The sequence below is a fragment of the Heptranchias perlo genome, chromosome 7 (genome assembly GCF_035084215.1).
Source record: "Heptranchias perlo isolate sHepPer1 chromosome 7, sHepPer1.hap1, whole genome shotgun sequence".
Lineage (NCBI taxonomy): Eukaryota > Metazoa > Chordata > Chondrichthyes > Hexanchiformes > Hexanchidae > Heptranchias > Heptranchias perlo.
In genome coordinates, this window is record NC_090331.1 from 35,950,740 (window position 1) to 35,974,140 (window position 23,401).

General features: G+C 42.4%; 1 protein-coding gene across 1 annotated transcript in view; it reads left to right on the plus strand.

Moving 5' to 3' along the window:
- The window catches only part of LOC137323610 (extended synaptotagmin-3-like), a 126,080-nt gene that overhangs the window by 81,606 nt on the left and 21,073 nt on the right, over positions 1–23,401 (plus strand). The window contains exons 8-14 of the mRNA XM_067987293.1: positions 14,638–14,758; positions 15,316–15,492; positions 15,663–15,745; positions 16,502–16,550; positions 17,463–17,552; positions 18,018–18,098; positions 20,381–20,449. Coding sequence (XP_067843394.1) covers positions 14,638–14,758; positions 15,316–15,492; positions 15,663–15,745; positions 16,502–16,550; positions 17,463–17,552; positions 18,018–18,098; positions 20,381–20,449 — 670 coding nt within the window. The remainder of the gene's footprint in view (positions 1–14,637; positions 14,759–15,315; positions 15,493–15,662; positions 15,746–16,501; positions 16,551–17,462; positions 17,553–18,017; positions 18,099–20,380; positions 20,450–23,401) is intronic.

Genomic DNA, 23,401 nt, shown 5'->3' on the forward strand with positions numbered 1-23,401 from the left:
AGCATCTGTGGAGAAAGAAACCGAGTTAACGTTTCAGGTCAAAGACCTTTCGTCAGTACCGGAAGATGTTAAAGAGTTAAAGTTTTTGAGCAAGTACAGAGCCAGGGAAAGGGGGGGGTGGGGATGGAGGGGAGGAAAGAACAAAAGGGAAGGTCTGTGATAGAGTAGAGGGCATGAGTGATTAAATGACAAAAGGGATGATGGTACAAGGCAAGGAGGGTAGTAATGGGACAGGTTAAGAAACAAGAGATTGATCAGGAGTAGCTGTAAATGGCAGCAGCAGAACCATTACCTGCACTAGCTGACTGACTTTCTTCATTGTTTTCTAAACATTTCATTACTCATGCATGAAAATACTGTAAATTAAGTACCTTTTGTAAAGCACGTTTTACAACATGGTTTTTATGGTCATTAAATCTATATCTTTTATAATGCTCTTGCAATACTTAAATGTGTTCAGTGGCGAGTCTTAAATTCATGGGGCATGATTTTAATATGGCGGTGGGAAGTCAGCGGGTGGGTGAGTAGTCGTGTGGGAAACTCGGAAAGATTTTCTGCACGTCGGTTTTGAGTGATCGCGACTAAATTGAAGGCCCTTCATTTTACTTCCCGGTTTTGTGTCTCCAAGCTGCGCAGCGGGCGTACTGCGCACTCGAATGACATGCTGTGAACTGGACTATTTAAAGTGGCATTGCAACAATGGATTTTCAAGGAGAAAGGAGGAAAATTCTAAAATGCAGCATCATAGGGTGAAGGCAGCTCCCCATTTCAGTGACTCCTCCCTTGAGTTGCTACTAGCTGGCTACTGAGGGACTGATAGGAAGGGAGCGCCCTGCTTCTGCCACCAAGAAGGCATGGCTGGAGGGGCAGCAGGAGCACGGTGCCCAGGTCATGGGTGCAATGCAAGAAGCGCTTTAATGACTTTACCAGATCAGGAAAAGTGAGTACAATTACTGATTCACCTACATCCTATGGTGCACACTAACCCTCCCGCAACCCCCAACACCACTTGGTCTTGCCAAGTGTACTCCATCACATTACTCCGCACACTCACTTATGTGTCATCATCAACTTACCTTTGCTTTCTGTGCACTTCCTCACCTCCCCATTATGAACCCAACACTCCCACTCACCTCAATCCTGATGCAATGTGATGAATCTGTCTGATAGTCACCCTCTGATGGATCGGTTTCATTGTCAGCCTTACCCAAAGCAATGCATCCATCAGGTGAACACGTCACCTTCAGTCACTCACAGGTCTGTTCTTTGTCCCCTTGTAGGAGGAGGGTGCAAAATGCATAGGAGAGGAGTAGGACTGGAGGGGGCCCACCACAAATAGTACCCCTGACACACGGAGGAGGAGGCGATGGACATAAGTCACACGGTTGCATGCCTGGCCATTGGAAATGGCGAGACTGGCAACCCGCAGACGGCTGGTGACAGAACTTGAACATCCTTCTCACACATCATGAATTGATGTTATCAATGATTTGACCTGTTGCACACCTCAGTACGCTCATTGGAAACATTGTAACTCCATAGTATCAGAGTAGGTTAAAAAAAATATTGCCTTGTGCCGCCTCTGGCTCTTTTGCCAATCATCTTAAATCCGTGACCACTGGTTACCGACCCTTCTGCCACTGGAAACAGTTTCTCCTTATCATAACTGTTCATGATTTTGAACACCTATTAAATCTTCCCTTAACCTTCTCTGTTCTAAGGAGAACAGCCCCAGCTTCTCTAGTCTCTTCACATAACTGAAGTCCCTCATCGCTAGCAGCATTCTGGTAAATCTGTTCCACGTCCTCTCTAAGGCCTTGACATCCTTCCTAAAGTGTGGTGCCCAGAATTGAACACAATACTCCAGCTAAGGCCTAATCGGTGTTTTCTAAAGGTTTAGCATAACTTCCTTGCTTTAGTACTCTATGCTTCTATTAATAAAGCCCAGGATCCCATATGTTTTTTAATAGCCTTCTCAACTTGTCTTGCCACCTTCAAAGATTTGTGTATGTGCACCCCAGGTCTCTCTGTTCCTGCACCCCCTTTGAAATTGTACCATTTAGTTTGTATTCCCTCTCCTCATTCTACCTACCAAAATACATGACTTCACACTTCTTTGCATTTAAATTTCATCTGCCATGTGTCTGCCCATTTCACCAGCCTGTCTATGTCCTCCTGAAGCATGTTACTATCCTCCACATTGTTTACTACATTTCCAAGTTTTGTGTCATCTGCAAACTTTGAAATTATACCCTCTATACCCAATATGTACTATGATGTGGAGATGCCGGTGATGGACTGGGGTTGACAAATGTAAACAATCTTACAACACCAAGTTATAGTCCAACAATTTTATTTGAAAATCACAAGCTTTCGGAGGCTTCCTCCTTCGTCAGGTGAATGTCAGGCAATCCTTGAACCTTTCGCATTTATATTCAGAGAACAATACCTGGTGATTACAGAACTGAAGTCCCTCATCGCTAGCAGCACCTGGTGAACACTTTGATTGCCTTGACAACTGCCCGTTGTCAAGGCAATCAAAGTGTTCAGACAGAGAGGTGTTACCTACAGGACCACCGAATATACAAACGGCCAGAACACAACACAGAGAGAGAGAGGGAGAAACATCTGAAAGGAAGAGAAAGACTGAAAATGACCCGTTGAATTAAAAACAGATAACTTTTTTTCGCTGGTGGGGTTACGTGTAGCGCGACATGAACCCAAGATTCCGGTTGAGGCCGTCCTCATGGGTGCGGAACTTGGCTATCAATTTCTGCTCGACGATTTTGAGTTGTCGTGTGTCTCGAAGGCCGCCTTGGAGTACGCTTACCTGAAGATCGGTGGCTGAATGTCCTTGACTGCTGAAGTGTTCCCCGACTGGGAGGGAACCCTCCTGTCTGGCGATTGTTGCGCGGTGTCCATTCATCCATTGTCGCAGTGAACACTCTCTCTCTGTTTTGTGTTCTGGTCGTTTGTATATTCGGTGGTCCTGTAGGTAACACCTCTCTGTCTGAACACTGATTGCCTTGACAACGGGCAGTTGGAATGATTATCTGTAATCACCAGGTATTGTTCTCTGAATATAAATGCGAAAGGTTCAAGGATTTCCTGACATTCACCTGATGAAGGAGGAAGCCTCCGAAAGCTTGTGATTTTCAAATAAAATTGTTGGACTATAACTTGGTGTTGTAAGATTGTTTACAATATATACCAAAAAGAGGAGGGGTCCTAATACTGACCCCTGGGGAACACCACTGTATACTTCCTACCAGTCTGAAAAACAACCGTTCACCACTACTCTCTGCTTTCTGTCCCCTAGCCAATTTTGTATCCACGCTGCCACTGTCTCTTTAATACCATGGGCTTTAATTTTGCTAACAAGTCTATTATGTGGTACTTTATCATATACAAATCAACCGCACTACCCTCATCAACCCTCTGTTACTTCATCAAAGAACTCAATCAAGTTAGTCAAACACGATTTTCCTTTAACAAATCGGTGCTTACTTTCATTTAATAGCCCATACTTTTCCAAATGCCAATTTATTTTGTCCCGGATTATTGTCACTAGAAGTTTCCCCACTGCCAACATTAGGCTGACTGGCCTATAATTGCTGGGTTTATCCCTCTCCCCTTTTTTGAACAGAGATGTAACATTTGCAATCCTCCAGTCCTCTGGCACCTTCCTCATATACAGAGCCTCCGCAATTTCCACCCTTACTTCCCTCAGTAACCTGGGATGCATCCCATCTGGACCGGGTGACTTTTTTCTAATTTGAGTACTGCCAATCTTTTAAGTACCTCCTCCATCTATTTTTATCCTATCCAATATTGCTTCTACCCCCTCCTTTACTACTAGAATGGCAGCATCCTCTTTAGTGAAGGCAGATGCAAAGTATTCATTTAGTGCCTCAGCCATGCCCTTTGCCGCCACAGGAAGATCTTTTTTATCTCTAATTGGTCCCACCCTTCCTTTGACTACCCTTTTACTATTTATATGTTTATAAAAGACTTTTGGGTTCCATTTTATGTTAGCCGCTAATCTATTCTCATAATCACTCTTTGCCACTTATTTCCTTTTTTTAGATCTCCTTTGTACTTTCTGTATTCAGTCTGGTTTTTTCTACTGTATTATGAACCTTACATTCATAAATTTCCTTTTTCTTTTTCATTTTAATCTCTATATCTTTAGACATCCAGGGAGCTCTAGCTTCGGATGCCCTTCCTATCCCCCTCATAGGGATATGTCTACTCTGTACCCAAACAAACTCCTCCTTGAAGGTCTCCCATTGTTCAATTACTGTTTTGCCTACCAGTTTTTGATTCCAATCCACCTGGGCAAGATCCCTTTTTAACTCATTGAAATTTGCCCTCCTCCACTAAGGCATTTTCACATTTGATTGTTCCTTGTCCTTTTCTATAACTATCCTAAACCTAATAATATTATGATCACGGCTCCCCACTGAAACATGCTCCACTTGCCCCACTTAATTCCCCAGAACTAGATCCAGCACCATTTCCTTCCTGGTTGGGCTGGAAACACACTGTTCCAGAAAGTTCTCTTGTACACGTTTTAGGAATTCCTCCCCCTCTTTGCCCTTTACACTGTGACTGTCCCAGTCTATATTGGGATTATTGAAGTCTCCCATTATCACTACTTTATAGCTCTTGCATCTTTCTGTAATTTGCCTGAAAATTTGCTTCTCTAGCTCCATCCCACTATTTGGTGGCCTATAATATACACCCAGTAGCATAATAGCTCCTCTAGTTCTAACCAAATAGATTCTGTCTTTGACCCATCAACTACACCATCCCTTTCCAGTGCTTTAATAGTTTCTTTGTTCAACACTGTCACCACCCCCCCGCACCCCACACTTTTCTTTCTTTCCCTTCCCTTTCTCTCCTGAACACCTTGCTGCCAGAAATATTAAGTACCCAATCCTCTCCTTTGAGCCAGGTCTCTGTTATCACCACTATATCATAGTCGCACGTGGCAACTTGAGCCTGCAGCTCACCAACCTTATTTACCACGCTACGTGCATTCCAATCTCATCTTGGATTGCCTCACATTTGCCCCCTGTCTGATCCCTCCTATTTCTGAACTATTCTTCACTCTAGTGCTAATTGTCCCTCCCAGTCCTCTGTGCACCTTGTTTCTCCTCTCTAATGTTTCATCCTGGTGCCCATCCCCCTGCCAAACTAGTTTAAGCTCCACCCCACAGGGGAGGATTGGGTACTTAATATTGCCACCCCGCAGCACTATTGACCTCCCTTCGAGGACATTGGTCCCAGCTCTGTTGAGGTGCAACCCATCCATCTTGAACAGATCCATCCTGCCCCAGAACTGGTTCCAATGCCCAGGAATCTGAAGCCCTCCTTCCTGCACCATTGCTCCGTTACACGCATTAACCTGTCTTATCCTACAATTCCTATACTCACTAGCGCGTACCACTGGAAGTAATCCAGAGATTACTTTGAGGTCCTGCTTTATAACTTCCTCCCTAGCTCCTGAAACTCTCACTTCAGGACCTTGATCCTTTTCCTTCCTATGTCATTGGTTCCCACATGGACCACGTGTTCTGGCTGTTCCCCTTCCCTCCTCAAAATGTTCTGCATCCTCTCAGTGATGTCCTTTACCCTGGCACCAGGGAGGCAACACACCATAGGGGACTCACGTCGGCGGTTGACAAAATGCCTCTCTATCCTCCTGACTATCGAATCTCCTATAACAACTGCATTTCTTTTGCCCTGCTGTGCAGCCTAGTCTTCCACGGTGCTGTGGATTTGCTCCTGACTGAACTTCTGTGATTCTATCTATCTATCTATCTATCTACCTTCTTTCCTTTCCTTCTTTCCTTGCCTTCTTTCCAGGGCTGTCATGGAGTGATGGTAAGGCTGGCGCCATGGAAGAAAGCAATTCCTCCGAGGGCGCACAGTCACGTGACATCCAGCTGTGCACCAGCGCAGATACTGGCACTTTGGTGGGTCCTGTTAGAGTGATGATTGGATTTTCACCTGGTGATTCATCACTCACAGTTGTACACCAGCAGACACTGGTGGTGGGGGCAGCTGTGGAGAGTCAGTGTTTGAGAGGGGGGGGGCGGGGGGAGGCGGGTGCACTCATCTCCAAGCTCTGCTCAGCTGGACACAGATGCTGAACCCCGGAGGACATCGTCGAGAGTGAGAATGATCGAGGTACAGCTCCACCTTTGCGAGGTAATGGAAAAGGTGTCACGCGCACTCTCCACAATAGCGGATAGGATGGAGGAGTCCAACTCCATCGCTAGTGGATTGGTGGCGCAGGTAAGTGCGGGAATGTCTGCGATGGAGAGAGTGGAAGCCTCCATTATGCTTCAAGCACGGCTCTCAAATGAGTCCATTCAGGCCGTGACAACGGCCATGTGGACTCTGGATGCCAACATGTCTTCCGCCTTAAACAGACAGACAGAAACTTCATCTGTGGCCTTAGAAAGTGCCACACCTCCTCACCTGCTGTCCAATTGTGCCGGCCTGGGAGAGGGATGATGGCGAGAGGGGACATAGAAGTAGGGACTCCATTCAAACCACTCCCATGTCTCACCCGCTGCCCCCTTCCCTCCTTCCCCCCCCCCCCCCCGCCCCCCAAACCAGTACCGACATGCTGCCTCCTCTCCTGACGTCAGAGTCTGCCCCTGCACAGGTGCAGGTGGAGCAGTCTTTGGCAAGGCCCTCATGGGCTCCAAAACACAGAGGTCGTCAGCCAAAAACATCTCATCAGTCGGGACATGAATCTGAGCAACCTGCACTACCTCTGCTGAAGCCACAGGGGATGCATCATGTAGAAGCGCTAGGAACAGGAAGTTTTGTAATCACCAAGGATATGCACAAGCATGTCTGACAGAATGTCATGTTTTTCATTTATATTTTTTATTAACTGCACATTAAATGTTATAATTCTCATCACTGCCACATCTTGCCCATTCTTGAGCCCCTTTTGTGAAATTGCCCTTTCATGTGTTTCACCATGAATGCCAAGACATGATGCACCCCTTGGGTGCATGCAAAATTGGTGTATGCGTGGTTGAAGGATTGTTTTATGCAAACGGAGGGCGGGGGCTGGTGGTTGTTCCAGGTGGTCTGAGTAATTCACTATCTTCAGTTTGAGAACCTGTTAGGTATGAGTGAATCCCTGGCATCACAGGCAGCCATGTGTGCCACTGCTCTGGCGATGGGTTTCCCATTTTCGTTGTCTTCATCCTCCTCCTCCTCCTTATCCTCTTCTTCAATGTTGCCGGCAGATGTGGGTGCTTCATGGTCACATTCAAGCTCCTCCTCCTGTAACCCTCTCTGCTGAGCGATGTTGTGCAGGATGCAACACACGACTATTATTCTACACTCCCGCTCCAAATTTTTACTGCCCATCCATTCTTGGGGGTTAAAATTACCGCCATGGTGTCTAGTTAAGATCAAATTCAACTGTTATCAGATTTACTGTATCCCAAAGGAGAATTCAATGGTTTTAATGGGTTTACAATAAATAATGAGAACAATGATGTTTTGGTTGGGGTAACTGACATTGATGGGTTAAAGCTCAGCTACTTTTTTGTGAGATGATGAGGAAGAGATTTACTCTGCTGTGTGTAGCAAATTTGTATTCTTTATAATCTTTATAAACATGTTTATGATTTAGTTACACATGGTACACAAAGGAAATATTCCCTCAGGTCACTGTTTCAGTGAATTAATTAATCACTATGTAAGCAGGACTTGGTTGCCTATTATCAGATGCTCATCCAAAGCACTTACTGCATCTTCTTGCTTTTCCCATTTGAATTGAATCCATTTAAGTTTGATGCTTTTGTGATAGGGGAATTGCTGTCTTTATCTCATCTAATGTTTTAAAATAACTGAGTTAAAATGGAAACTGGTCTACCTCACTAGATTTGAAAATGGAGGACAGGAGGCAGGTTGTGGGAACCAGGCCAGATTTATTGATTTGGAAATTAGTCAGAATACTGCAACTTTGTTTTAGGTGCAAACTGAATTCTGTATTGTCAAGGATTTGGGACTCAGATGATGGGTTACAAATTGTGTGTTAGCGTTTTATAGAATAGTTCCTACTTACTGGGGGCAAAATTGATCTACGTCAGTAGTGCAGAACAGGCTATAGTGAATCAGTGGCCTGTTTTACACTGCCCCCAATTTTGTTTCCCATTGCCTGCAATTTGGGGATAATTGCTAAACATGGGCACTATATCCCACACACAGATCAAATAAGGATACAAGTTTTAGTTCATAGTGGACTCGGTGTGCGTATGGAAAACCTTGTTTGAGCTTTGCATAAGTGATGGGGGAGTAAGGCCAAACTGTAATTGTTTTGTGCTAGTAATTGGAGATCATTCCAGTAACATAATAAATAACAGTAATTTGAATAATTATCTGATTATTTATCTTCCATTTTGTCACTTATTGAGATACTTATGTCAGGCAAATGTCTCAAGCATAGCAACATGAGCTGGATGGGTTGGAAGTGTGGACACTTGATAATATTACACCCTGTGTATAAGTGAGAATTAACTCCAAAAAGAAACATTTATTCTAGGTGTCATGTTAATACATGCTATAATTGGGATAAAATTGTGCTAAGTAATATTAGCACATTAATGTGTTTGCCTGGAGTCCCTTGGAGACCCTTTGAGTCATTATTTTAACAGAGCCATTAGCCCACGCACCATGTGATTTTATCTCAAATGACTGAATCATCTAATTTGAATAACTAGAATTCATATGGTTCTAAACAAACAGTATCCAATCATTGACACGTGGTTGACAATCTAATCCAACAGTGTTTTTGGGAAAACATTCAATGAAGATTGCACCACTGTACTGTGGTGCTTTGCTTCTTCCTTACTTATTATTCCACTGCTGCTAATTTGCTTGACATTAAACCAACACATGGTATTGCTTATTAGAAAGACAGCAAAGTACTCTACAGAGTGCTGTGAAATTTGAAACCGTTGCTATTGAAGAAAAACATACGTAATGGCCCACTAGTAAAGTACTCATTAGGTTTTTCTGTGCTTTGAGTAATATTCTGCAGAGACTCCATTGTTTACAATTTAATTTTATGAAAACACATCAAGTAATGTTAAGATAACTAAGGGAACATAATTTTTAGTTTGACAATGTACCACGGTAATGCTTATTGAAAATCTAATGCTTATGGTTCATTTGGTACTGTTGAGTTAAATTAACTCAAATCCGTAAGTAAACACCCTTCAAAATGCATACTTCATCCAACAGCAGTCTGCAGCTAGTATCAAATTGCACTTGCAAATGTTTGTACAATAGCAAAAATAAAAAATCTTCTAGATTCTTAAAATCTAGGACAATACTTGACATTGAACTACAAGGAAGTTATTTAACTGATCAATTATGATGGTATCTCAGACTATGAAAGCAAAGGTTATTTGAAATACAAACATTAGAATTCCAATTATTCTCTTAAAACTCACTGTTTTTAAAATATATATATTTTCTCTAACTTCGTGCACTATGCATGGTAGAGATAGCTGAAAAGGTAATAAACAAAAGCAAAATACTGTGAATGCTGGAAATCTGAAATAAAAACAAAAAATGCTGGAAATACTCACCAGGTCAGGCAGCATCTGTGGAGAAAGAAACAGTTAACGTTTCAGGTCGAAGACCTTTTGTCAGAACTGGAAGAAGTGAAGATTTAACAGTTTTTCAGCAAGTACAGAGCTGGTGGGAAGGGAAGGGGAGGAAAGAACTAAAGGGAAGGTCTGTGATTGATTAAATGATACAAGGGATGATGGTGCAAGGCAAAGAGGGTGGCAATGAGACACGTAAAGAAACAAAAGGTGGGTCTAGAGGAGCTGTAAATGGCAACAGCAGAACGAACCATTACCAGCACCTGCTGTCCGAAAAAATGGGAGCAGTGGTTATGAGCCAGAGGCAGTCAGCATTTCGACTAACAATATTTGAGATAAATGGAGTGTTGATAATGGGCCGGATTTTGCTATGAACGGCGCTAGCCTTCTGTTAGACTTGCACTTGCCCATAGACTTTCAATGGGGTTTTACTCAGCAAGCTGCTGTCAACGGGACAGCCAAACAGCGCGTCGCCCTCTATAGGGCACCTGGGACCTGTGTGAACAGGGCAAGCAACGGTGTGTCTCCTTTACCAATCAGATTGAAGCATCTTAATAAGCATCGCAGAGTCTGAACCAGGAAGTGTAAGTTTGAATAGTGAATTCAATGTCAAATCAGGTACTGTAAATGCAATAAAGAGAGGGAAAGAAAGATTGGATTAAGAAACAAAGATAAAAGAGACGCGAAGAAAAAGTAAAAAAAACAAAACATTTTATTTACATTTTTTTTTAAATGTCCAACAATAATTAAAAGCTGAAGGAATGAGACTCCACACTTGTATAAATTAATTTTCAGGGCCAAAGAGGTTGTTTGGCAGTAATTAAGACTTACCACGCCGTTAAAGGGTACTTACACTGGAATGGATGGTGAGTCAGACAGTGAGATGCTGTTTTCGTGCAGCTTTTGGAGGAGTGGGGCATCTGGTACAGCAACATCCGGATTTCCACGTCTAACTACATATGTGCAGTCACCGGAAGTTGCTGTCCGATTTGCACGTGAATAACAGTGAGCACTGTTAACCTCACCATTATTTTTATAGCAAAATCTGGCCCAATGTGTGTTCTGTGAAAGGATTCATAGGTAACTAAACAATTATACATAACTCATGGATGGCACTGAGATTATCTTTTAGTAGATGTTTGCAAATTTAACGGCACCCCATGAGTGACAAATGACTGTTTAAATGCAGTAAAAAAAAAATCTAAAATATTCACTTTATGCCACATTAGACATTGTTTGATGTGGCATAAAGTGAATTCCTCATATGCAAGTTCCTCTCCTGAAAGTGCTGACTGATGCTGGGATGCAGGTTCACAGGCACCAGCAGCCCTCCAATACTTTACCCAAGTGCCTAGTGGCTGCTGCCTCTGGAAGACCAGAGACTCACCGAGATAGTTTCCTTGGATGCCTAAAATTATAGCATAGTCCTAGCAACAACATAAATATTCCTATTGGAAGAAATCAATGGAAATTAAAATTAGGGGAGGTTCTGTAACCAGGCAGCTGATCCACTCTGCTAGTTTACCGCCCAAGTAGTGGTGAATGTTACCCCCATATAATCAAATACCATATGAGGGATAATTTAAGGTGTCATAGGAACAGGATTAGGCCATTCATCCCCTCAAGCCTGTTCAGCCATTCAATGAGATGATGGCTGACCTGTATCCTAACTCGATGTATTCTAACTCCATTTACCCGCCTTGGCTCCAAATCCCTTGGCTAGCAAAAATCTATTTAAAATTATTAATTGAGTTGGCATCTGCTGCTCTTTGTGTGAGAGAGTTCCACACTTCTATCACCCTTTGCATGAAGAAATGTTTCCTAACTTCTCTTCTGAATGGCCTGGGTCTGATTTTAAGGTTATGTCCCCTTGTCCTAGACTCCCCCACCAACGGAAAAAGTTTCTCTCCATTTACCCTATCAATTCCATTCAAAATCCTAAAAAAACCTCAATCAAATCATCCCTTAACCTTCTGTTTTCCAGGGAATACAAGCCTAGCATATGTAATCTCTCCTCATAACCTTACCCTTGGAGCTCTGGTAACATTCTGCTGAATCTGCGCTGCATCCTTCCAAGACCAATATATCCTTTCTAAGGTGCGGTGCCCAGAACTATACACAGTACTCCAGATGTGGTCTAACCAGGGCTTTGTATTACTGCAGCAAAACTTCTTCCCCTTTATATTCTAGCCCTCTAGATTTAAAGGCTAACATTCCATTAGCCTTTTTGATGATTTTTTTTGTACCTGACCACTACATTTCAGTGATCTGTGTACATGGACCCCTAAATCTCTTTGGACCTTCACAGTTCCTAGTTTTTCACCATTTAAAAAACTTGGATCAATCCTTTTTTGGTCCAAAATGGACGACCTCACACTTACCTGCATTGAAATCCATCTGCCACAACCTTGGCTCAGTGGTAGCACTCGCCTCTGTGTCAGAAGATTGTGGGTTCAAGTCGTACTCCAGAGTCTTGAGCACATAATCTAGGCTGACATTTCAATGCAGTACTGAGGGAGTGCTGCACTGTCAGAGGTGCATTTTTCAGATGAGTTGTTAAACTGAGGCCCTGTCAGCCCTCTCAAGTGGACATAAAATATTAAATGGTACAATTCAAAGAGCAGTGGAGTTCTCCTGGTGTCCTGGCCAACATTTATCCCTCAACCATCAGCACTAAAGCAGGTTACCTGTTCATTTATTTCATTGCCGTTTGTGGGACCGCCGAGTTTCCCTACATTACAACAGTGGCTACACTTCAAAAGTAATTCATTGGCTGTGAAGTTCAATGGGACATCTTGAAGTCATGAAAGGCGCTATATAAATGTGAGTTCTTTCTAATGGCTCCAATGCTGCTGCGACTTTAGGAATATCATCTGTGTAATGCAACTGGACAGGGTTAACAACAACAACTTGCATTTATATAGCACCTTTTAACATAGTAAAACGTCCCAATAAAAAAATAATTAAGTTAGGTCATAATGTTACATTGATATCCTGGCATTTTGATAGATTACCGTTGTAGTTCAGAGAAAAATCTCATAGCGTCTTCATCATAAAAGTTTCACCAGTGGTTATTCCTCTGTCTTAGGATTTTTTTTTAAAGGAGTTCCTGGGGGGAAATTATATATGGTTTGTGGACTAAACAGATATGATTGGCCTGATTAGTTATTTTTTAGTCCATATTTTCTTCTAGATAAACAATCTGCTCAATGTGGGGGTGATTGTTGTTTCACTACCACCCCAGTTATGCTTAAAAAAAAATGGAGTGGCAACAGAACCAAAATTAACTGGCTGCTAATCGAAACCAACTTACTGCTGCTTTGACGTCCATTCCGATTTTTGAGCCGACTTGAATCCTGGTGGCCAGAAATCCGCCTGGTAAAGAGGGGAACCTCAAATGTGTACAAATAAGAATTAAATTATGTCATTTAGACCCCAATGCCATTTTTATCTCTGCCTGAATACTATCATGTCCTGTTCCCGCCCATCAACCATGGGCAGTACAAGTCAGGAGGCGATCATTTCCAGCCATACTTAAAGGGATCGTCAGCTGCTGTCAGGTAAAGTTGGATAGAGCTTTGAAACATTTTTCAGGCAGTTGCTTGTGATTTCTGCACCTTAATGGATTTGAAAGCTTATGGATTCTATGAAAGCTTATGTAGTTGTTGCTGTAGTTTCTGCACTCGTGTTGCCTGCTGCTCCACAATGTTGCTTCTTTCTGTTGAATGAAAAATACACCTCCCCTTTTAGCTATTGCTGCAGGCCTTGACAGATGGCGGCACCACCCGATTTCCTGCTTCCATATTGGCAAGCTGCCTATTGGGAGCACGTTTCACTCTGGCAGCTCGCATGATGATGAGGGTTGACCCATGAACCGCGTGGGTCCCACTCTGACACCACTGGATGCTGCCATACCCATACACTGTGCACAGATGAAAATCGCCCTGCTGGGTATCTGTGGTGGTAATTTGCAAATTTGTCCTCTGTGTTCTAGAAATAAAAAGAAAGAAAACTGCAAATAAAACAGAAAATGCTAGAAATATATGTCAAATCTACCAGCATCTGAAAAGAGAAAAGACCCAGTTAATGTTTAGAACATAAGAACATAAGAAATAGGAGCAGGAGTAGGCCAATCGGCCCCTCGAGCCTGCTCCGCCATTCAATAAGATCATGGCTGATCAGATCCTAACCTCAAATCTAAAGAACACAAGAAGTAGGAGCAGGACCCGGCCACTCAGCCCCTGGGCCCGCTCCGCCGCCCATAGGGCCTTGACCGATCCGAACTCCGCTTCATGTCCAATTTCCTGCCCGCTCCCTGTAACCCCTAATTCCCTTTACTTCTAGGAAACTGTCTATTTCTGTTTAAAATTTATTTAATGATGTAGCTTCCACAGCTTCCTGGGGCAGCAAATTCCACAGACCTACTACCCTCTGAGTGAAGAAGTTTCTCCTCATCTCAGTTTTCAAAGAGCAGCCCCTTATTCTAAGATTATGCCCCCTAGTTCTAGTTTCACCCATCCTTGGGAACATCCTTACCGCATCCACCCGATCAAGCCCCTTCACAATCTTATATGTTTCAATAAGATCGCCTCTCACTCTTCTGAACTCCAATGAGTAGAGTCCCAATCTACTCAACCTCTCCTCATATGTCCACCCCCTCATCCCTGGGATTAGCCGGGGTTTGGGGTATAGACATTTCATCAGAACATTCTAATGAAGCGTCTTTATCCAAAATGGTTTCTTTTTCCAAATGCTGACAAAATTACTCTATTTCCAGTATTTTCTGTTTTTATTTCAGTTGTATTCTAGTTTAGCTCTCATTATGAATAGTGGATGTTATTTACAATAGTCTCTATTTACTCTAACGTACTCAATGGTACAAGGAGGATTATTGCTAACTGGCCCTTGTGATAAGAATATTGAAACAAGAATTCAATGTTGTTCATTCAAAAGTGCCATTTCTAACACATCTTTTTCTTCCTTTCAGTGAACTGTCAGACACAAAGATTCTTGACACGATTGCTTCATACATGGTATTGCCTAATAGGTTCACCTGCCCACTGATCAAACAAGTCAATGTTTTTCAGCTAAGGTTTCCTTTACCACAGGTAAGTAGTTTATGTTGACAAGCGCATGTTCTGAATAGTCTTTCAGTCTCTATGTACTTTGTCCATTTGGTATGTACCTTCTAATCCAATACTATTATGACATTTCAAGAACTTGTATATTTGTTTTCAGAATAGGAATAAAACTTGTTACAAAAGTCCTTCCATTTAAAGTCTTTACCAAAGTATAACTTTGAAATAATGTCAACATATGAGCTGTTGCCCAGGAACTTTGAGTTCAAGAAATGGTTCTGCAGTATTGCTTTGGAGACAAGGTGTGAAAACTACTTTGTATTGTTGCTCCGAAGTCCACACTGTGATTTAAATAATGTGACTTCTATTCTAGGTTTCACTTTACACAGCAGGGAAACATTAATTAATAGTGTTTAGGTGAAAACTGAGAGATACTGCACCCAATTTGTACCAGCATCAAGGATGGGCAAACATTAGATTTGAGCATTTGTCATACTATGGAGTAATTTGCATATTGGGAGAAAAATAATTTGTCTTTGAATAATATATTGTGTAGTGAAGTTGGAAATCTCCTCATTGTGTTACAGGGAGTGGTGAGAATTTATCTAAACAAAGCTGCAGATTTGATAAGGAAAGACACATATCTCATGGGCATGGTCCAGGGGAAGTCTGATCCATATGCTCTTATTCGAGTTGGCACGCAAACCTTTCGCAGCAAAACAATCAAAGGAAATTTAAATCCTGAATGGCATGAAATCTATGAGGTAAGCTTTTCTAACATTTCCTCCCCCTCCCCCTCCACCCCCCAAAAAAAAAGTAACGTTGGCCTGTTTTGATCATTCTTTATTTATATTTTAACTCTGGAATACTAAAATTCAAAAGTTCTTGAAGAAGGGTGGATGGCCTACAATGCTTTTGCTGCTTTTCTTTTTAGGCTGTAGTTCATGAGACCCCTGGTCAAGATTTGGAGATGGAACTTTTTGATGAAGACCCAGATAAGGATGACTTCCTTGGCAGGTCAGGTGTAACTCCTCACAATTTTGCAAGATAATCATTTTTATCCCCCCCCCCCCCCCCCCCCAATTTTCTCCTTCCTCTCCTGAAGAAACCGACACACAATGATACCGGAGGCATTGCCAATCCTCTGGTACCTCATCCAAGGGAGGGGCAGGCTGGCCATGTAGGAAATCAGAAGATTTCCTGAGTGCCCCTGTGAATGGTTCCAAGTGCTGTATCATCAGTGCGTCTCCCCACCCTCCCCCTTCCCTGAGAATCTTGAAGAATCCTGCACCCTTTTGGGGGAAGCCAGTCTGCCCCTATCTTCACTTAAAAACCTTGACAGTGAATGTCAGTAGGTTGTTTGGGCATGGGAGAATCACACCAAGCACTATCCTGTTCTTGCCTGACATCCATCCACACCTGTGCACACTTGCAGTTCGTGGGGTCAGTGGTGATCACGAAGGCCCATTGTAGAACCCCTGTTTGCTGGCCTAGCTGATATTTGCTAACTCAGCACAAAGCAGGAATCAAACCTGGAACCTTTCTGTCCTTTATGATTTAATACTACACTGGGCGATGTGTTTACCCACTGATTAATGAGAGAGCTGTCCCAATTAATGTACTCACAAAATGCCACTGGTTATTGCTGTTCTACCAATTCAAAGCATATAACATGAAGTCAATGTAAAACAGATTTTTTTTTTGCCAAAGTTTGTTGTGTTAACTTGTATATATCCTGAGTTGTAGTAATTTATTTTACATCCTGATTTACAGCCTCGTTATAGACCTTGCTGAAGTGATGAAAGACAGAGTTGTGGATGAGGTAAGAACTCCAGGAACTGCAAACTTGATGATACAGTTTAGATAGAATAAGATTACAGCAGCTAGTTGATCTGTATCAGATGGTGCCCATTCCACCATGTATTGGCAGTAGGATTTTGGAAACAACTAGTAAATACTCATTTAAAATTACACTTTTTAGTAGATTGTTTTCGGTCTCCTTTGTCCAGAAGTGTGATAAGCATCCACAAGATACTAAATGCTGCACTCAAAATGCTCCTTAGCTGCATTGTCATGCAGTCACTTTCTAAGCAATGGAAACGTAAAATTGATTGTCAGGTGCTTTGCTTCATCCAAAAGCACTTTTGAACGTGATTTTTTTTTTCTTTTCTGGCATCGGCTATGGACGTGCATTTTAGAGAGTAATTTTAAGCTGATAAAATAAGTGACATATGTGGAGTAACTTGGCAGAATGGTTAACATTAACAAATTCCTAATTAGGATAAATTCAGGACTCCTCATCAATGTTGATTCATAATGTTTCCCTCAGATGTGCCTGTTAGATGATAGAAATTTCTTTCCTGCAGTATCTAGAGTCTAGACATAGGCTATTTACAAATAGAAAAGGAAGCAGAACAGCCAATCATAATGTCTTTTAAAATTGTTGTTATTTGTGAATCAGTTGACACTGCATAATTCTGTTACGAAGAGAAGTTAATTTTGCTTGGAAGGAAGAAAAATTAATCAACTTCCTCGGAAACCACCAAAAAGACTCTAGAGACACAATTATAAATGATTATACAAATATATCGGGTCAAGGAGCAAATTATTGCTCCCATGGATGAAATTTGGTCTGCCTTTAATCCAGATTCATTAAATAGAGTCCCTTGGTTTTATAGTACTGTTTCTTGTTGCCATTGTCCTAGCTCACTTAAACATTCTGCTTGTTACACAGTGGTTTCCTTTGAGCGATGTGGAGCATGGAAAAGTACATCTAAAGCTTGAATGGCTGTCCTTGCTCACAGATCTAGAAAAAGAACCTATGGTATGTTTTGAATAGCATGGACACAAATTGACACAATGGAGATTTCTTCTGTCATTTATGTAGCAAAATCGTTATGCATTAAGTATTGTGTACAATGCGCACATTGTCACATTCACCCCTTGTGACATTTCCTGTTACACTTTCTTGATAACACCCAAATGTTATAAAACAGCATATCCTCCAACTCGCTGTGAACATGGAGATCTGCTGATAAACAGATTTATGATTTCACTTCATGTAGCACATAGAGGAAATCTTGCCCAATATTAAAATATCACTGCATGATTTGTAAATACTGTAAGAAAATTAATTGTTAAAATTTTAAGTAAATGTTAAAATCATAAAATTACAAAATTTGATCCACTCTAATATATATTCATGTTTTCAAAACTGCATGTTAAAAGAATAAGGCCATAAAGTCAAGTGAAAAAGAAAAATACTACTTTTTGTTCCTCTAATTTCCAGGAATATACTGCGAGGCAGACTCCTCCAGGTCTATCAAATGCAGTACTGGTTGTTTATCTGGACAGTGCATATAATCTGCCTGTAAGTAAACGCTTATATATATTTAGTTAAATGTGACTTAATTTGTAGAATAATTTATATTAGCTTTTGAAATAGTCATCTAACATTAAGATAAGTACTCACTAGGGCTAACTGATATCTGGACATTAGTTACATTACTTCTATATTCATAATCCCTAGAGGTTACATTACATCTATATTAACGACCATAATATGCAATATATAATTAAATGTAAGAACACAATCCGCTCCAGTAAGAACCACAGCTAAAATATATTATTTTGAAAAGGCATTACTTGAAAGGAATGAGGGATGGACTAAAAGAAATTAACTGGGAAATTCTTGTTGGAAGATATCTCAATTAGGGAAAATAGAACATTTTTTAAAACTGCAAAGTTCAGTATGCAAGAAAAGTACATGCATAATAAATTAAATGTAAGTTAAACAAGCGTTCTCCAAAATCAATGAATAAGTCAATTAAGATGAGAATGAAAAAGAAAAACAAATTTTACATGCCTCCAGGGAAAAGGAAGAGGAGTATGCTGGGAGAGTATAGGAATTTGTTAAAATGGGTCCACAAGATACTAATGGATGAGAAAGGCCATTTAGCCCAGGGGGTGGGGGGAAGGGGAGAATTTTGCTGCAGGTTGGTCTCTCCTTTGTGTAGGGCCACCCTTTATTTTTTTTCAATAGTTTTGGGGCTGATTTTAACTGTTCCTGCTGGGCAGGGACTGGGAAGCAGTAGGTCAGATGCCCATTTTACACTTAGTTCGCTTATCCTTTGTATGGAAAGAAAAATAGATTGGGGTGTAAACCGGGCATCTCTTGCTGAAATGGTGAGCACAAAGTTAACTGAAAAATGTAATGGTGTGGCCAAGTTGAAGAGGTTATCATCTCATTCTTTGGGCTGTAGAAGGTAAGTGGTACAGAGAGAATGTAAGAGGGGGAGGGGGATGTTGAAAACTGAACTACCGATAAATAATTAATCAAAAATTAAGAACATTCCAGATCAATATTGTGACTGAGCTTGTAAAAACTTTCACAATGGTAAAAATATCACTCACTATTGAAAACAATGCTAGCAAGTCTCAGCAACTGGTATAGTTCCCCTGAGCTTGAATTTGTGTTTATAGTATTTAAAATATGTTTGAGAGGTTTGTGTAGCTGATATAAAATCAGAAAATGCTGGAGATACTCAGCAGGTGGGGCAGGATCTGTGGAGAGAGAGACAAAGTTAACATTTCAGGTTAATGACCTTTGTCAGAACTGGAAGAAATAAAGATTTAACAATTTTTAAGCAAGTGCAGAGCCAGGGAAAGGGGGTTGGGTTGGGGAGGAAAGAACAAAAGGGAAGGTCTGATAGGGTGGAGGGCCGGAATGATTAAATGACAAAAGGGATTATGGTGCAAGGCAAGGAGGGTGGTAATGGGACAAGTAAAGAAACAAAAGATGGGTCTAGAGGAGCTGTAAATGGCAACATCAGAACCATCACCAGCACCTGTGCTCTGAAAAAATGGGAGCAATGGTGATGAACTGAAGTTATTAAAATCAGTATTGAGTCCAGAAAGTTGTAGAGTGCCTAATCTAAAGATGAGGTGCTGTTCCTTGAGCTTCCGTTGAGCTTCATTGGAACGACGTAGGAGGCTGAGGACAGAAAGGTCAGAGTAGAGGAGACGCATTTTGAGCAGCGAATACAGAATACTAAATTGAAAGAAGTACAAGTAAATCGCTGTTTCACCTGGAAGGTGTGTCTGGGGCCCTGCACGATGGGAAGAGAGGAGGTGAAGGGGCAGTTATTGCATCTCCCGCACTTGCACGGGAAGGTGTTGGGGGTGATGGAAGAGTGGACCAGGGTGCTGCGGAGGGAACGGTCCCTTCGGAATGCTGAAAGGGGAGGGGAAGATGTGTTTGTTGGTGTTATCACGCTGGAGGTGGCGGAAATGGCGGAGGATGATACGTTGAATGTGGAGGCTGGTGGAGTGGAAGGTGAGGACAAGGGGGGACCCCCTTTCCCAAGCTCTGTACTTGCTTAAAAGCTGTTAAATCTTCCAGTTCTGATGAAAGGCCATCAACCTGAAATGTTAACACTTTCTCTCTCCACAGAAGCTGCCTGACCTGAGTATTTCCAGCATTTTCTGTTTTTATTTCAGATTTCCAGCAATAAAAGCAAAAAAAATGTTGCTTTTATTTTTATGTACCTGATGTTCAATTCCTCAATGCATTGGTAAAAAATAGTCTAATGGAAAGAGTTTTTATTTCCTTGTTGAATTGTATAATGAAAGTAATCTATTTTTCTCCACAAGAGAAATCAGTTTGAATATACCAACAATGAGTATGGTGTGAAGAAAAAGAACAAACCAAAGTACATCAAGGTAATTTTGTGGTATTACATTAAATCTAATATATAATCATATTAAACCCCAAACCATTACTTTAATGTAGAGATCTATTAGAAACTTACAAAGCAGTGCTGCCAGACCCAGGACCCCCCCTCCCCCACCACAACCACACACACAAGGAGTGCTTTGAGCTGGAAGCTTGAGCATCTGTTTGCTAATCTACTTATGCCACCTCCACCTGCAAGAAAAGTGTGCAATCCAGTTTTGGCACAATGAAAGACTGAGTGTAAAAGCGTAATGGTTTTATACAATGTCTTGAAATGGTACATCCTAGAGGGTGCAGTAGTTCCCAACTTCGGTCCCTTATACCTGGCTGCAATGAGGAAGAGGTTTGCTGAAAGTGGCCCTATAAATTACAGCACAAACCTAAGTGAGTGCATTGACTATGTCAATAACTTCCCTACATGCAGTTTTTTTTCATTTGTTCATGGGATGTGGGCGTCGCTGGCGAGGCCAGCATTGATTGCCCATTCCTAATTGCCCTTGAGAAGGTGGTGGTGAGCCGCCTTCTTGAACCGCTGCAGTCCGGTTCTCCCAGTGCTGTTAGGAAGGGAGTTCCAGGATTTTGACCCAGCGATGATGAAGGAACGGCGATATATTTCCAAGTCGGGATGGTGTGTGACTTGGAGGGCAACGTGCAGGTGGTGTTGTTCCCATGTACCTGCTGCTCTTGTCCTTCTAGGTGGTAGAGGTCGCGGGTTTGGGAGGTGCTGTCGAAGAAGCCTTGGCGAGTTGCTGCAGTGCATCCTGTGGATGGTACACACTGCAGCCACTGTGCGCCGGTGGTGAAGGGAGAGAATGTTTAGGGTGGTGGATGGAGTGCCACTCAAGCGGGCTGCTTTGTCCTGGATGGCGTCGAGCTTCTTGAGTGTTGTTGGAGCTGCACTCATCCAGGCAAGTGGAGAGTATTCCATCGCACTCCTGACTTGTGCCTTGTAGATGGTGGAAAGGCTTTGGGGAGTCAGGAGATGAGTCACTCGCCGCAGAATACCCAGCCTCTGACCTGCTCTTGTAGCCACAGTATTTATATGGCTGGTCCAGTTAAGTTTCTGGTCAATGGTGACCCCCAGGATGTTGTTGATGGGGGATTCGGCGATGGAAATGCCATTGAATATCAAGGGGAGGTGGTTAGACCCTCTCTCTTGTTGGAGATGGTAATTGCCTGGCACTTGTCTGGCGCGAATATTACTTGCCACTTATCAGCTCAAGCCTGGATGTTGTCCAGGTCTTGCTGCATGCGGGCTCAGATTGCTTCATTGTCTGAGGGGTTGCGAATATTGGAATATTCATCAGCGAACATCCCCATTTCTGACCTTATGATGGAGGGAAGGTCATTGATGAAGCAGCTGAAGATGGTTGGGCCTAGGACACTGCCCTGGGGAACTCCTGCACCAATAACCTGGGGCTGAGATGATTGGCCTCCAACAACCACTACTATCTTCCTTTGTGCTAGGTATGACTCCAGCCACTGGAGAGTTTTCCCCCTGATTCCCATTGACTTCAATTTTACTAGGGCTCCCTCGTGCCACACTCTGTCAAATGCTGCCTTGATGTCAAGGGCAGTCACTCTCACCTCACCTCTGTAATTAAGCTCTTTTGTCCATTTTTGGACCAAGGCTGTAATTAAGTCTGGCGCCAAGTGGTCCTGGCAGAACCCAAACTGAGCATCGGTGAGCAGGTTATTTATTGGTGAGTAAGTGTCGCTTGATAGTACTGTCGACGACACCTTCCATTACTTTGCTGATGATTGAGAGTAGACTGATGGGGCGGTAATTGGTCGGATTGGATTTGTCCTGCTTTTGTGGACTGGACATACCTGGGCAATTTTCCACATTGTCGGGTAGATGCCAGTGTTGTAGCTGTACTGGAACAGCTTGGCTAGAGGCGCAGCTAGTTCTAGTTAAAACCTGTGCTTTTACTGGAGAATGGGATCAGCCTCCAATAGGGTCACCCTCCTTTGGTGCCCCTCCTACAGAAGCATCTCCAGCTCTTCAACATCAAAGGGTTGTCCACATTTTTCCACTGTACTATTGTGAACAGTTAGTCCTCTTTTCTATCCACCACATTTGCCTTTAATGGTGAGCTGCGGTTCTTTACGAGCTGCTGCCTCATAGAATTTAAGAACATGAGAAATAGAAGCAGGAGTTAGGCCATACTGCCCCTCAAGCCTGTTCCGCCATTCAATAAGATCATGACTGATCTTCATCCTCAACTCCACTTTCCCGCCCGATCCCCATATTCCTTGATTCCCTTAGAGTCCAAAAATCTATCGATCTCCATCTTGAATATACTCAACGACTGAGCATCCACAGCCCTCTGGGGTAGAGAATTCCAAATATTCATGACCCTCTGAGTGAAGAAATTCCTCCTCATCTTAGTCTTAAATGTCTGACCCCTTATCCTCGACAACATCCCCAGTTCTGGGCTCTCCAGCCGGGGGAAACAAACTCTCAGCATCTACCCTGTCAAGCCCTCTTAGAGTCTTATATGTATAAATGAGATCACCTTTCATTCTTCTAAACTCCAGAGAGTATTGGCCCATTCTACTCAATCTTTCCTAATAGGACAACCCTCTCATCCCAGGAATCAAACTAGTGAACCTTTGTTGCACTGCCTTTAAGGCAATTATATCCTTTCCTAGATAAGGAGACCAAACCTGTACACTGTACTCCAGGTGTGGTCTCGCCAAAGTCCTGTACAGTTGCAGCAAGACTTCCTTACTCTTGTACTCCAACCCCCCTGCAATAAAGGCCAACATACCATTTTCCGCTCCCTAGCAAACTACGCTGCAGGCCAACATCTCTGGACAAACTTTTCATGTGCTAGTATTCTTTTTAAATTAGTGGAAGGGAGTCTTGCAGGAAATCTTGGTTCAGCTTACATGGCCCACGCTCTTAGATGCCGGCCTGGATGGGCCTGCTCAAC